Source organism: Chrysemys picta, chromosome 6 (genome assembly GCF_011386835.1).
Source record: "Chrysemys picta bellii isolate R12L10 chromosome 6, ASM1138683v2, whole genome shotgun sequence".
In the NCBI taxonomy this organism is placed as follows: Eukaryota; Metazoa; Chordata; order Testudines; family Emydidae; genus Chrysemys; species Chrysemys picta.
The window spans coordinates 80,723,121-80,736,172 of record NC_088796.1 but is presented as its reverse complement, the minus strand read 5'-3'; the positions used below and the strand labels follow the sequence as shown (position 1 = coordinate 80,736,172).

Below are 13,052 nucleotides of genomic sequence, written 5' to 3'. Positions count from 1 at the left end.
AACTATGTCACCATCACTTCACAATATGGCTTAACTCAGCCCTCTGGAAAGTTGAGCATTCTTGCCACTCAAGGTATTCAGCAAACCACTAGTTCACCAGTACTGCCAATCAGGCAGACCACACCCCTATCAATACAAATTATAAAAGAAGAAATAAACATCAGAAACATCAGCCAATGTCAGTCTGGTACAGTCAGTCACCTCCTACAGTACCAAATCAGAAGGATCTTTATATAGATCAACTCTACATCAATAGACAACAAACCTTAAACTTTCCATGTATTTATCACCAATTAATCTGCATCACTTGGTCTGCATCAAGAAATTTGGTTTATTGACCCTGCAGGTCCAGTACTAACTCAGCTTGTTTGCTGACCCACTGTATAGACCACAGACTCAGGCCCAGAGACAACAAATCTGGAGACAAAATAGACATTCTATTCTCTCCAGTGCTGAAATGAAGGTAAAGCTTAATTGAAAAAAAAAAATGCTTTGAGTGCATCTTCTTTATACGTGAAATCCAGACACAAAACTATTTCAGGCATCCTATTAATTTACAAATCACCAGATACCAAAAGATTTCCAACTGACCTGACAGAAATGCAGGCAAAATGGTCATTAAATTCAGAAGGCTCATCATAGTGGGAGATTTCAATATCCATGCAAACTATGCCTCAGATGCAACAGCATTAAGCTTCCCGTCTGAACCCTCCATCTAAGATTTGTCATGGGTAGTCTCCAGACCCGGACCCACTGCCTGTACTCTGGACCAAGATCCTCAGCCTGGATGTAGATATAAGAAATGTAAGAACTTCCTGGTCAGATAACTTTCTCCTTCAGGTGAAAATAACTGTTCTTCCCATCACAAGGCAAGAAGAAATAAGCATCATGAATCAACTCTTGCCAACTTCCAAAAAAACGTACTTATACAAAAAAAACTTACCCAACTAAGTGGCCAACAAGTGGAAGAAATAGTGAGCACTACCAGTCCCTGACCGCTAAGATAGACACTACAGCACTGAAGTGCCCCATCCAACTCTACCACATAGACACATATCTTTGGGATGAAAACTCAAAAAGGAACAACACTAGAGTCAATGACAAGAATCTAAGTCATAAGGAATGTCTTTAAATGCTACTGCTGTGAATCAGGCAAAATGTTCCTACTACTGCTTAATCCTGTGCCTTACAGGCAAAGTCACATCCTACAAAACTTTTCTTTTCTGTAAATTCAAAGTGGTTAAACAGCCACCTGTGCTGTCTTAATTTTGTTGAATCTACCTGTATATTGAACAATTGTGACTACACTTGAACTGTCATTATGGGTGCTAGGAGCCAAATTCTGACCTGGGGTAAAAACGATATCACTCCACTGACCATAATGAATCTTTGCCCACTTAAACTAGGTCTCATTATGTAACCTTGATATCCAACATGGCACACCTCAGTTCTCCCACCAGAGCTAGTATTGAAGAGCTGTCCTACTAGCATGGACAGTGCCATCAGCTACTGCAGTAAATGTGTACTTTTACATGGTATGCACTATAGACTTCTCCTACCAAAGCTGGTGATGAAAATGGTTGTCTCACTGGTGTGGGAAAAGAGTCAATTGAGTTCAAGTTCTACTTGTTGCAATCTGACCTTGGTCAGGACACTGAACACTACATGCTTCGATAGGAGTATATTGTCTTCTGGGGTTGACTCAGTCTCTAACACGGTGGCTTTTCAACTGAGGACACTGTTTACTGTAGGTGCCATTAAAACTGGATATCTGACTCCTAAAGTAGTTACATTTATTAAATTTGAGTTATGTCCCATTGTAAGTATAGGGAATATGGCAAGTACTATATAAAGGTATGTGTAGTGTAATAAGTGTCCATTTTTAATTGAACGGTGCCAAAAATGTCTTACACGCTATTTGACATATTCTTGTGTGCTTCTAAAAAGCTACACTCTTAAGACATATTGTACCTAAGGCATAATCTTTTTTATAATATATATTCTGAACAAAAAGAAACCTGCTACATTTTAAATAAACTATAAACACCCCTTTTAGTTTAATGTTCTTAATTCAAATTTACTGGAAACACAATATGAAAGTGTTAAACTTCCAAGGGAGTAAGAAAAAATGGTTTGAAGAATCTGTTAAAATGAAAAGATTAAAAAGTCAAGGTTTTTTTCACTTTGTTATATTGTTTTGTTAATGACAGGCACAAATCCAGTCTGTTTATCATAGCAATTTTAAACAGTTTTAGCATTAACTAGTTATAAATATTAATCCGCAAATGTTGATATGTTCACTCAACATTACATATTTACACAACACTGACTTTATAAGAATATATAAATAAATAAATAAATAAATATGTTTTACATTTATTTACTTACCAACAGTATCACATGGTTCATCTTTATGTACGCAGAAATCCTTCCTAGAATCGGGCGAGGAGGAAAAAAGACAAATTTTAAGCAAGCCATACTGTTAGATCACTAATGATTGTGTGAGCCATTTGCACATATTTCGTATGGCTCAGTGAATAACTACAAGGAGTTCTCAACAAGGAGCATAGTGAAGCAAATGCTGGGATAAATGAGAACACTTTAATATTAGTTTATCCGCAGAGCAGATTTAGGGTTAATCAGGTGACAAAAATGTATAGTAACTCCTCACTTAAAGCAACAGATACTTGACTCCTCACTTAAAGTCGTCCTGGTTAACGTTGTTTCGTTGTTACATTGCTGATCAATTAGGGAACATGCTCATTTAAAAATGTGCAATTCTCCCTTCTAACGTTGTTTGGCAGCCGCCTGCTTTGTCCACTGCTTGCAGGAAGAGCAGCCCGTTGCAGCTAGCTGGTGGGGGCTTGAAACCAGGGTGGTCCGGCAGCCCCCCATCAGCTCCCCCTATCAGCTCCCCACTCCCCTAAGTTCTCTGTGCTGCAGCCGCCCAGCAGGCTATCAATTGCTGGCAGTTCAGCTCTCCCTCCCCACACTGCCCCGTGCTGCTCCTGCCCTCTGCCTTGGAGCTGCTCCCAGAGACTCCTGCTTGCTGTGCAAGGGGGAGGCTAATGTCAGGGTGTCCCCCTCCACCCGCTCCTGCACCCCGCTTACCTCTTCTCCATATAGTGCAGGGAGGGGACACAGAGGGAGAGAGACAGACAGAGCTTGGGGTAGCAGCCGCTGTCTCAACTTCCTGATCCACTTAAAAAGACAATGCACTTAAGAGTGGGGTCAGCTTACTTAAAGGGGCAGTGTGCATCTCTCTCTCTCTCCCACACACAAGGTGTGTGTCTGTCTCTGTTTGCTATGCTGTCTCCCCTCCCTCGTGTTCCTGCTGCCTTGTGTGAGAGGCTACATTAACAACAATGTGTTAACCCTTGAGAGCACAGCTGAGTGCTAGTTCATCGTTTAGTGCAAGGCATTCCCTGGGAAATCTCCCTCCCTCTAACTTCACCAACTCAACCAAGCTTCACAATCATCATAGCTGTGAACAGTATTAAAATGTTTGTTTAAAACGTGTACTGTGTGTATATCTATATAATATATAGTTTTTTGTCTGGTGAAAAAAATTTCCTGGAACCTAACCCCACCATTTACATTAATTCTTATGGGGAAATTGGATTTGCTTAACATCGTTTCGCTTAAAGTCGCATTTTTCAGGAACATAACTACAACGTTAAGTGAGGAGTTATTGTACCTCACATTTAAACTACATGGGTCATAACTCTTGGTTTTTTCACAATTCTCTGATCTCTTGAAATGTACTTCTAGTCAGTGGAGCCAGCTTTACCAAACTCTAAGTCTCTTATTTTTCCTTTTATTTTAAGAAAAAAAATCAGTAATGCTTAAGATTACAACCCAAAACAATATTTGTTTTATCAATGTTAAAAGCATTGAATTATTGATGGTATTTGTGCTTTGTTAAGATAATAAAATTGCTAGAATGAAGCATAATCTGGACATATGCTGGAAAAGATTCTCTGCCAGTGCATCTTTTTTCTAAAATAATAGAAAGCTTGCAGGTCAAGTCTTGTGTAGCTTCCCAGTAGTAAGGCTGACATAGCTGCCTACTGTATATCCAGTTTTTATATATGTATCTCTATAAATATCAGTGTTCATTTGTGCCAATTCAGACAAGCTTTTTACTCCCATGTTGATAAAATAGTCTGACACTATCACATCTATTTTACTTGTTCTTACAGAGAAATGGCAAGTAAAATGGACAAACATATCCAATGGCAGAGTTTGGCATCTTATTAATAAAATATTAGAATTTACAGGTAGGTTGATGAAAGGGATGTTGATTTTAAAGCTAACTGATCCCAACCTGTTGTTTTTAAAGGAAATTTAGACAAGAGAGGAACATTTCAAAATGAAATATGAGTGCTGAATTAGGTATGAAATAAAGTGAAAATATTTTTTGTACTCGAGGGACCTATTGCACTGTTATGCAACATGGCAAAACCATAAGAAATATAGTACCTATGTTCAATCTTGTGTGCATCAACAGTCTGAGGACCTAAGCACCTATTCCCCTTCTACCACCATTCCGCCTTCTTCCCAACCATTATTATTAATTGGTGTTACAAGCAGGAAAAAAGGGAGAACAGATCCTTGAATGTAACAGAGACAGATTACAAAAATTTTAATTTGCCAATGTATAAGAGCCTTTTGTTTACTGTATACGTTTATTTTCACATATGAACAGGGATTCTTTTCCCTTTTTGTCTGAACTATGCATCCCAGAATTTCACTATGGGAGTTTGGGGAAATAGTTCTGTTATGTCCTGGCAATATGGAAATAAATAGCTCTTGGGTCCTAACTAACACTGAAAAAATGTAATACATCCTTTAATTTCCAAGAATGAGGATGAATTACATTTGAGAATAGGCCCCTTGGTAAAGTTTTATGATGCTCTAGATACACCTATAAATGACTCCTTCAGCAGTTGTTTTCTGATTCCTGTAGGATACTTTTACAAAGAATGTATCAGTGTTCTCCAAATGTGTGTTGTCATCATTGAAACATGTTTACTTGTATAGAATATGTAAGGGTCCCCGCCCCCTCCTCCCCCCATTTGTTACATGCCAGCATGCTCAAGCACAAAAAACAAGAGATGACATGATCCCTATGCCAAATATTTTATGGTATAAATAAATCATACAAAATGCACCAGGAGGCCTGGAGAAAGGTACAATCATTGATATGATCTGCTTGCTTTTCTTTCTCTCTCCTTCCTTAGATATAATACATCAGAGGGCTAGTGTCCGAATACATAAGATGTGCACAAAAATTTTGGGGGGCATACTACAAATAAATAAAAATAAAATGCTCATATTGATAGGGGAAAAAAATACATGAGCTGCAAAAATTACTTTGTAATAAAGTTGAACAAAATGATCACCAATTGACCATGTTTATCAAATAGCAAGTCTATTTTTAAAATCCACATAAAAACAACAGTTGTGACATTAAAAAACATTCAGAGATATTAGTGAAATTCTGCTTAATATTAACTTTTTAAAGCTTCACCCCACAATTATCTAAGTAAATAAGTCACCTCATGTGAAGTTTATCACTCAAGACTAATACTAGAGCAATATCATGTCTCAAGGAAGGGGAGATTTAACGTGCATGTTTTGCCTTCAAAAAATTCATTTTTTATAATTTAAACACCACCACTTCATTCTTCAACTTACACTCCCACTTGATTTCATGTCTGATAATGATGATATGTTTTGCCTAATTTAAAGAGCAATCGAACATTTGAAGACTGGAAACTACAGTAAAGTCCCACTCAGGTCTCTTCTCCTATCTGTACCAAGCATGCAACTTCCATTAATGCTAATGATGATTTAGCAAGCATATGGAGGGAAGAATAGTCTCTTGTTCAAGTGGGAGTACAGTGGAACTTTTATGAGATTTATGACAGATTTTCAAGCTTAAATAAAGTGACTAATGGGAGAAAAGAAGCTTAGGCAGGAGCAGGCAACTACTAGTCTGTCATTTTAATACATTATACTTAACTTGTAAACTTTTAAACCCATTAAATATAGCATTATAGAAGGTCCTTGGGGCAATGCAAAGATCAAATATCCCATTTCCAAAGTTAAAGCCTCCCATTATCCTGGAATCTTTTGTTTAAAAAATATACATATAAAACACCAGCAGTTTGATACATAGCAGGGATGCATAAAAGAGGATGGGGAATGGCAGCAGAGGAAAAATATATAAAAAAAACCTCAAATCTAATCTCCATAGATAGTTTTGTTCCAAGCTGCCATTTTTAGATATATTTAACTTTTGTGCTGTAAACAGACTTGTCAACAAAAGTGCAGTTAGTATGTCTAAATTCAAACTGGTTGACAGTTTTCTAACAAAATTTACACAAGAAAAATAATAATCTTAATCAGCCTATCAAATCTTCAGAACAAAATAAAACTTCCAAATCATCTCTTATTTTCAATTCTCCTAACTTCTAATGTTTCAAGCTATGCAAAGTTGTAAAAACATACATTGGGCTGGGTTCTTTATGAAAGGAAACCTATTGCCACTGCTAATTCTTTTTGTCAATGTTGATTTCAGGTATTAGGAACTATGGGACAACTGTCCAATCAAAATGTTTTCACAAGTCACATGGCCCTTTTTAGCCACAGTTACGATTAATAGACCCCTCATGGCAAATATTTTCACTATACTAGCAAATGCTACTATTTTGGATCTTTGTGGATGACTGATGACAAGGTTTCAAATATTCTTTTCTTTCCGTCTATATTTAGGCAACAAAACTTTTTGAAAAACACACCAACACAGACTGTTGAACAACATGACACTTTCTAAGCATATTGTCCACTTCACTTATTTTAATGTGAACTGAAGGTCCATTCCAGAGGTTATCAATTGCAGTGGAGTAAACAAACAAACAAATGACTCATTTACTGTAGTTTGGGAGATTTACTGCAGGTTTATGAGCCTTCTGAATGATTTCATCTACTGTTGGTAGAGCCAGAGGGCAAGAGCCTATGCATGTATAGAGAGCGCCATGTCACCTCTTCCCTCCTGGTGTGTGGCTTAAGATAGAACACAGGTAAGTGGATACTTTGATTGATGTGAAAGTCAATCACTACCTTGGGGATAAACTTTAGGTACAGTTTCTTTAATACCTTATCCATGCAGAAATCATATTTGGTCATCAATGAACGACAGTTTGAAACTGGAGATCAAGGAGTCTGACATCCTCCTCCAAAGAGGTCTATTCTGTTAGCCTCATCTTGAGGTGTGGATATGGCTTGTCTCCGCCTACTGTACTCCATCACCACCAGTGAGTTAGGGGTAGGTAAGAATCGAGTATAATTCTGACCCTTTCACTTCATTTCTGCCCGTTATGATGCTGGTGGAACTGTGATAGTCATCTGCCAAAGTGACAAGTTTGACAATGGCTTCATTTATTGTGAGCACCGTTTTACTTGGTCTGGAGCTGTGCAGGATGTCCAGCTGTCTGTGAGGGGTTTCTGGATCTTCTCCAGGGAAATTTGTAGCATGTCTGCTATCCTTTTAAAGAAGTCCTGAAAGGACTTAGGTTCATCTGGATATGACAGGAAGCTGGAATCCCAGCCTTGTCCAAAGAGAAGAAGGTCACCAGCATTCTGGCTGGTCTTCTCCTCTTGGCTGCTCTTGTGGAGACTCTTGGGGAGGCTGTGGTAGCTGTTCCTTCTCCTTGGGAAACGTACACCTCCGAGGTTCCCCTGCTCAATGGTCAAGTACTTTGTGTGGAACTTCCCCCTTGGTGTGGGGACCCAGGGTGATGGGTATTAGTACGTATAAAGAGGATACTAGGACACCCTCACCACTTCTGACTCTCTGTCTGGGCTCGATCCCCACTCCGGAGATGGGAGTCCCCCATATCCTCTTCCTGACTCCAATAACTCTGAGACCATCTCTAACAGGGGAGCTCTCAGTACCAAACTCTACTCATCAACCATATCGGTGACAATCTAGTTCTACCCTGGCTTGAAGATGGGAACAATGAGGGGTACTGAAGGGAGATGTCCTAGTACTAGGACTGGGAATCTAGAGAATATCAATGATTCTGGTTCAAGAAGCATGATTAGGTTGCCCAGTGCTGAGAAGTGGGCTGGAAACAATTTTCATTTCTGTAACCTGGGCCATCGGTGCTGTGCTGATGCAGATATAGTTGTTGGTGGTGCCAGTACTAGAAAGTGATGAAGTCCCATTCCAGTCCCTCCTGGAACCAGACAGTCCTGTTCCAGAGCAGGTGGTATCTTCTGACTTGGTACAGGATGGAGACTTTGCCTCTTGTTAGAGGAATTGGATGAGGAACTTTCCCTCATGTCCTTATGGGGAGTGCTTGTCTCTCCCTTTTCTGTTTGCTTTGCTAAGTCTCTGGTGCCAATGGGGGGTAGGCATGGAGGTGGGAGGGAAGGACTGCGGAATCAGCCAGAGCAGCACTATAAGGGATGCTCCTATTTTCTTCAATCTGACATATTTTGAGGGGGGATCTCCCTGGTCAGAATCCGTCCCTGTGCTCATGGACCTCTCCATGAGGAATCTTCAAACTCCAAACTCGTTTGACTGTTTTGACCTTCTCAGGAATGACCTGCAGAGGGACAGGGCATGGATTTCCGCCAGGCAGTACAAACAGGTGTTGTGATCATCTGTTACCAGGAAAGGACCATTCTTGAAGCCAAGGATTCTTGGCATGTTCTCCCTGCCTACCAATAGAAGAACTAGGGATGGGTTAGTACTGCAATCATTCCCTACCCAAGGGGGGAGAGGTCCCAAAATTTAGGGAAACATGTCAACAATCTTCCTAACTAACTAGACTAAAATAACTCAGAGTAACTTTTTTAAAGAACTATTTACAGGAAAACTAAAGCTCCATCTTAGACCACGAGCAGTAAGAAGGAACTAAATAAAGTTCAGCAGCCCCCTTTGTACTGTCGGTGTGGAGCATGAAAAGAGATCATGCCAAATGGACTCTGCTAGGAAAAAGTTCTCTGGTTCTGGTGCTTGGGACACATGCATAACCTGAAGCACACTACACAGGAAGAAGCACTCAAAGAAGAAATATAAAATCATTGCAGTTAAAATTTGCAGATGACACAAAAGTTGGTGGAGTGGTAAATAATGATGGGGACAAGTCAATTATATAGACTATCTGGATCACATTGTGAGATGGATTCTTTTGAACAACATCCATTTTAATACAGTTAAATGCAAGGTCATACATTTAGAAACAACATATACAGGTCATACAAGCTGGTAGACCATATCCTGGAATGTAGTCACAAAGAAAAGGACTTAGGGGTAATGGTGTTATACCTTTTTCTGCTAGATGAAAGAACTGTGTACTATCAAAAATCTCTTCACTATGTAAGTATGTGTAGACTGTGATCAAATCACCTCTTAGCCTTCTCTTGGATAAACTATATAGATTGAGTTTCTTAAGCATCTCACTATAAGGCATGTTTTCCAGATATTGGACACCTTTTGAACCATTTCCAATTTTTCAGTATCCTTTTTGAACTTTGGACTCCTAACCTGGACACATTATTCCACTAATATCTCACAAAAGAGGTGATGCTATCTCCCTGCTCCTACCTGACATTTCCCTGCTTATATGTACAAGTGTGGTATTTACCCTCTTAGCTACAACATCGCACGGGGAGCTCATGTTCAGTTGGTTATCTTCCATTACCCCTAAGTCCTTTTCTTTGTGACTACATTCCAGGATATGGTCAACCAGCTTGTATGACTGGTTGAAAGCTGAAGCTAGACAGACTAAAAATAAGGAACAATTTTGAACACTGAATGTAATTAACCACTGAAGCAAATTATTCAGTGATGCAATGGATTCTCCACAACAGTCATATAATCACATCTTGATGTCTTTCTCAAAGATATGCTACAGCTCAAACAAAATTTATCAGCTTGATGCAGAAATTACCGACAGAGGCTCTATGCAGAGCTGTGCAAATAATGGATTGTTTGGTTTGCTGTTGGTTTCAAAAGATTGAAAACAGAATTTGGTTTGGGTCAAACTGAAACCCAAATTTTTCAGAATTTTCAGCAAATTGAAAAGGTCAAAAATTTCATTTTGGGTCAAATCAAATGTTTCTTTTTAACATTTCCAAAATCTGGAACAATCTCCTGAAACTACAAAATTCACAACTGTTTCTTTAAACCAAAATCTGTATTTTTCAGTTAAAAAAAAGTTTCATCCAAAAAATTTCACCCAGATCTAGTTCTGTTTTATGCAAAAGGTCAGACTAGATGATCATAACTGTCCCTTCTGGCCTTAAAATCTATGAATCTATAAATCTGATGTACGTACTGTGAGGGAAATTTTTTTTCCACATCAGTACGTTAATATGTGATGGGTCAATAGGAGTGGGAGAATATTCTAAGCAGAATATGTATAGCTGGTATAGCCCAGCCCACTCCCTCCATTCCAGAGAAGACATGAATTCCTCATGAGTTCTAATCCTGGCCTTAGTGCATACTCTCTGGTGTAAATTTTGGTAAGTAATTGGACCCCACTGCTTTAGTTTCTCTATAATGTGGAAACAGTATTACTTACCTACCTACTGCATGCTGTAAATGTGAGGATTAATGTTTCGAAAGTATGATTTTGTATCAATTATCTATTTTTATAAAAAGTTGCCATTTCTTTTACATGAATTAAATGCCTATTATTATTATTCCACTTAACTAGAAGTTCTATCCAATATAACTTAAGGTGAAATCTTTTTAGATATTGAAGGCAAATACGAATACTTTTCTAATCAAAGTCAGTTGCAAAGGAAAACTCCAAGTTTTTTTAAAGTATGTCTGCTGAACAGTAAGCTAAACAAAGGGCAGGTTAGTATATGGATTATTGGCTCTCTGCATCTACAAATTCAGTTTCTGCTTATGTCATAAACAGGGCTGGCCCACAACATTTTGGCACCTGAGGCGGGGAGCTCAAATGACGCCCCCCATGCTCCCTCGCATGGGCCAAAACTTTGAAAGGTCTCAGTTCTGCCTTCTTCCTGTTCTACTCCTCTCATGGTACTGCTCTGCTACCTACTCCAATACAGGAGAACTAACAACTTAAATGCCTTGTTCAAAAATTTTAAGTAACACTTAACTTTCAAACGCCTGAACAGCAAATGTAACTTTTCTTGTCTGAATAGTAAACACTGGCATTTTTAACTGTTTGAATAATGAAAGTGGTGCTTTCCATGCCTTCTTGGTTGCAAAGATTTGAACTGCTTTCTGAAGGTCCACAGTCTGGGTCAGCTCATGCTCTATTGAGATAGTTGCAAGGCCAACCAGCCTCTTCTGTGTCATTGTGGAGCGTAGATGTGTTTTTATTAACTTCAGTTTGGAGAAGCTGCGTTCTCCACTGGCAACTGTTATAGGAAGTGTTAGAAGTATGCGCAGAGCAACAAAAGCATTTGGAAAGAGGGTAGTCATCTAATTTGTGCACATATATTCCAGAACAGCCTTTGGAGTTGATCCTGCTGAAATGTATCTTGAAAGGGCTTTCAGTTCATCACCTAAATCACTCACATCAATATCGTGCATGTCATCATGTGTCAACACTGTCTCTAGTGCCCTGCATTGCTGGTGTAGGTCTTCTCCAGGTATAGTGAGGAGTTTTGGAATATCATACAACATCCCAAATATACTGCTGTGTTCCTTGAGCTGCATGAAACGTTCTTCAACTGACTGTATTGCACAATCTAGCACCTGGTTAAAGAATTCAACTTTGAATTGTTGTTTTGGGGTCTCTTATGGGATTATCCCGTGCCTCGTAATCAAAATGTCTTATTCGGTGACTCTTGTATTCTTGAATGGGTGGGAAAATAGCTTCAGCGTGAAGTTCCTCTGCCAATTTCTGTGAACTCTTCAGAACATTTTGAAATCCGCCATCTGACCGGTAAGACTGTAGGTCTGACTTTGCTTTGTCCAGTTGTTCCATTGCTCCAGATATATCAAGGTCAACATCTGGGAGTCTCTTGCTTACAACATTTATTTCAAACAGTATGTCATGCCACAACACTAAGCCACACAGAAATTTGAAGTTATATATGTTTCTGGTGATTCCATTTCCGTCTGCCACTATTCTCCCATGAACAGTTCCTGTCATAGCATTATTCTCCATAATGGCAACTATGGCATCATCAATCTTCCCAATTTGGTGTTTGATAGGCTTTAGTGCCTCCACTCGACTTTCCCTTCGTGTGGCACTTAGTGGTTTCAGTGTCAGAGAGGATGTTCCCAGATGTTGCTTCAAAATTTGTCATCAATGAGTTAATGCAGAGAAAAATACATAGATGCTTTGAGTTACATTAAAACATTCAGCAGCCTCACTAGAAGCTGATGTTGCATCACAGACCACCAAGTTCAATGAATGGGAACTGCATGAGACAAAAAAAGCTCGAGGGTTGAACTCTCGGATCCGTGTCTGCACTCCTCTGTTCTTTCCTCTCATGTTGGCACCATTATCGTAGCCCTGACCTCTCATGTCAGCTATCACAATTCCCGTATCTTCCAGGTTTTTAAGAAGCACATTTGTCATACCAGCTCCTGTAGTGTCATCAATGTCAATAAATTCTAGAAAATGCTCTCTGACAGTCACCATTGCAGGGACATTTTCACTAGGTTCTGTTGTTGTTACACACCATTAAAGTCATTTGTTCCATATGGCTGATGTCAGGTGTGCAGTCCATAATAACAGAGTAATATCTTGCTGACTTCAGATCTGCCACAATCTTCTGTTTGACTTTTGTTGTATGATCTCATTTTGAATTGTTTTTCCAAGGTAGTGGTGTGTGTATATTTCTTGGGTGGTGACTCTTCTTAGATGCTCCTGGAGTACAGCATCAAACTCAGCCACCAGCTCCACAATTTTAAGGAAGTTTCCATTATTTGGTACATTCAGCTGATCTGAAGTGCCACGCAGTGCTAGGTTTTGGGTAGCAAGCATTCTCACAATAGCAATGAGCCTTTTCAGAATCTTTTGCCAGTAAAGAGACTCTGATGC

At 39.2% G+C, this 13,052-nt stretch overlaps 1 protein-coding gene across 3 annotated transcripts in view; it reads right to left on the bottom strand.

Annotated features, from left to right (window-relative positions):
• ADAMTS19 (ADAM metallopeptidase with thrombospondin type 1 motif 19) overlaps positions 1-13,052 on the bottom strand; it is a 326,693-nt gene that overhangs the window by 165,562 nt on the left and 148,079 nt on the right. For all 3 annotated transcript variants that reach the window (XM_065599319.1, XM_005303066.5, XM_065599318.1), the window contains one exon: positions 2,389-2,432. In XM_065599319.1, the coding sequence (XP_065455391.1) occupies positions 2,389-2,432 (44 nt within the window). The remainder of the gene's footprint in view (positions 1-2,388; positions 2,433-13,052) is intronic.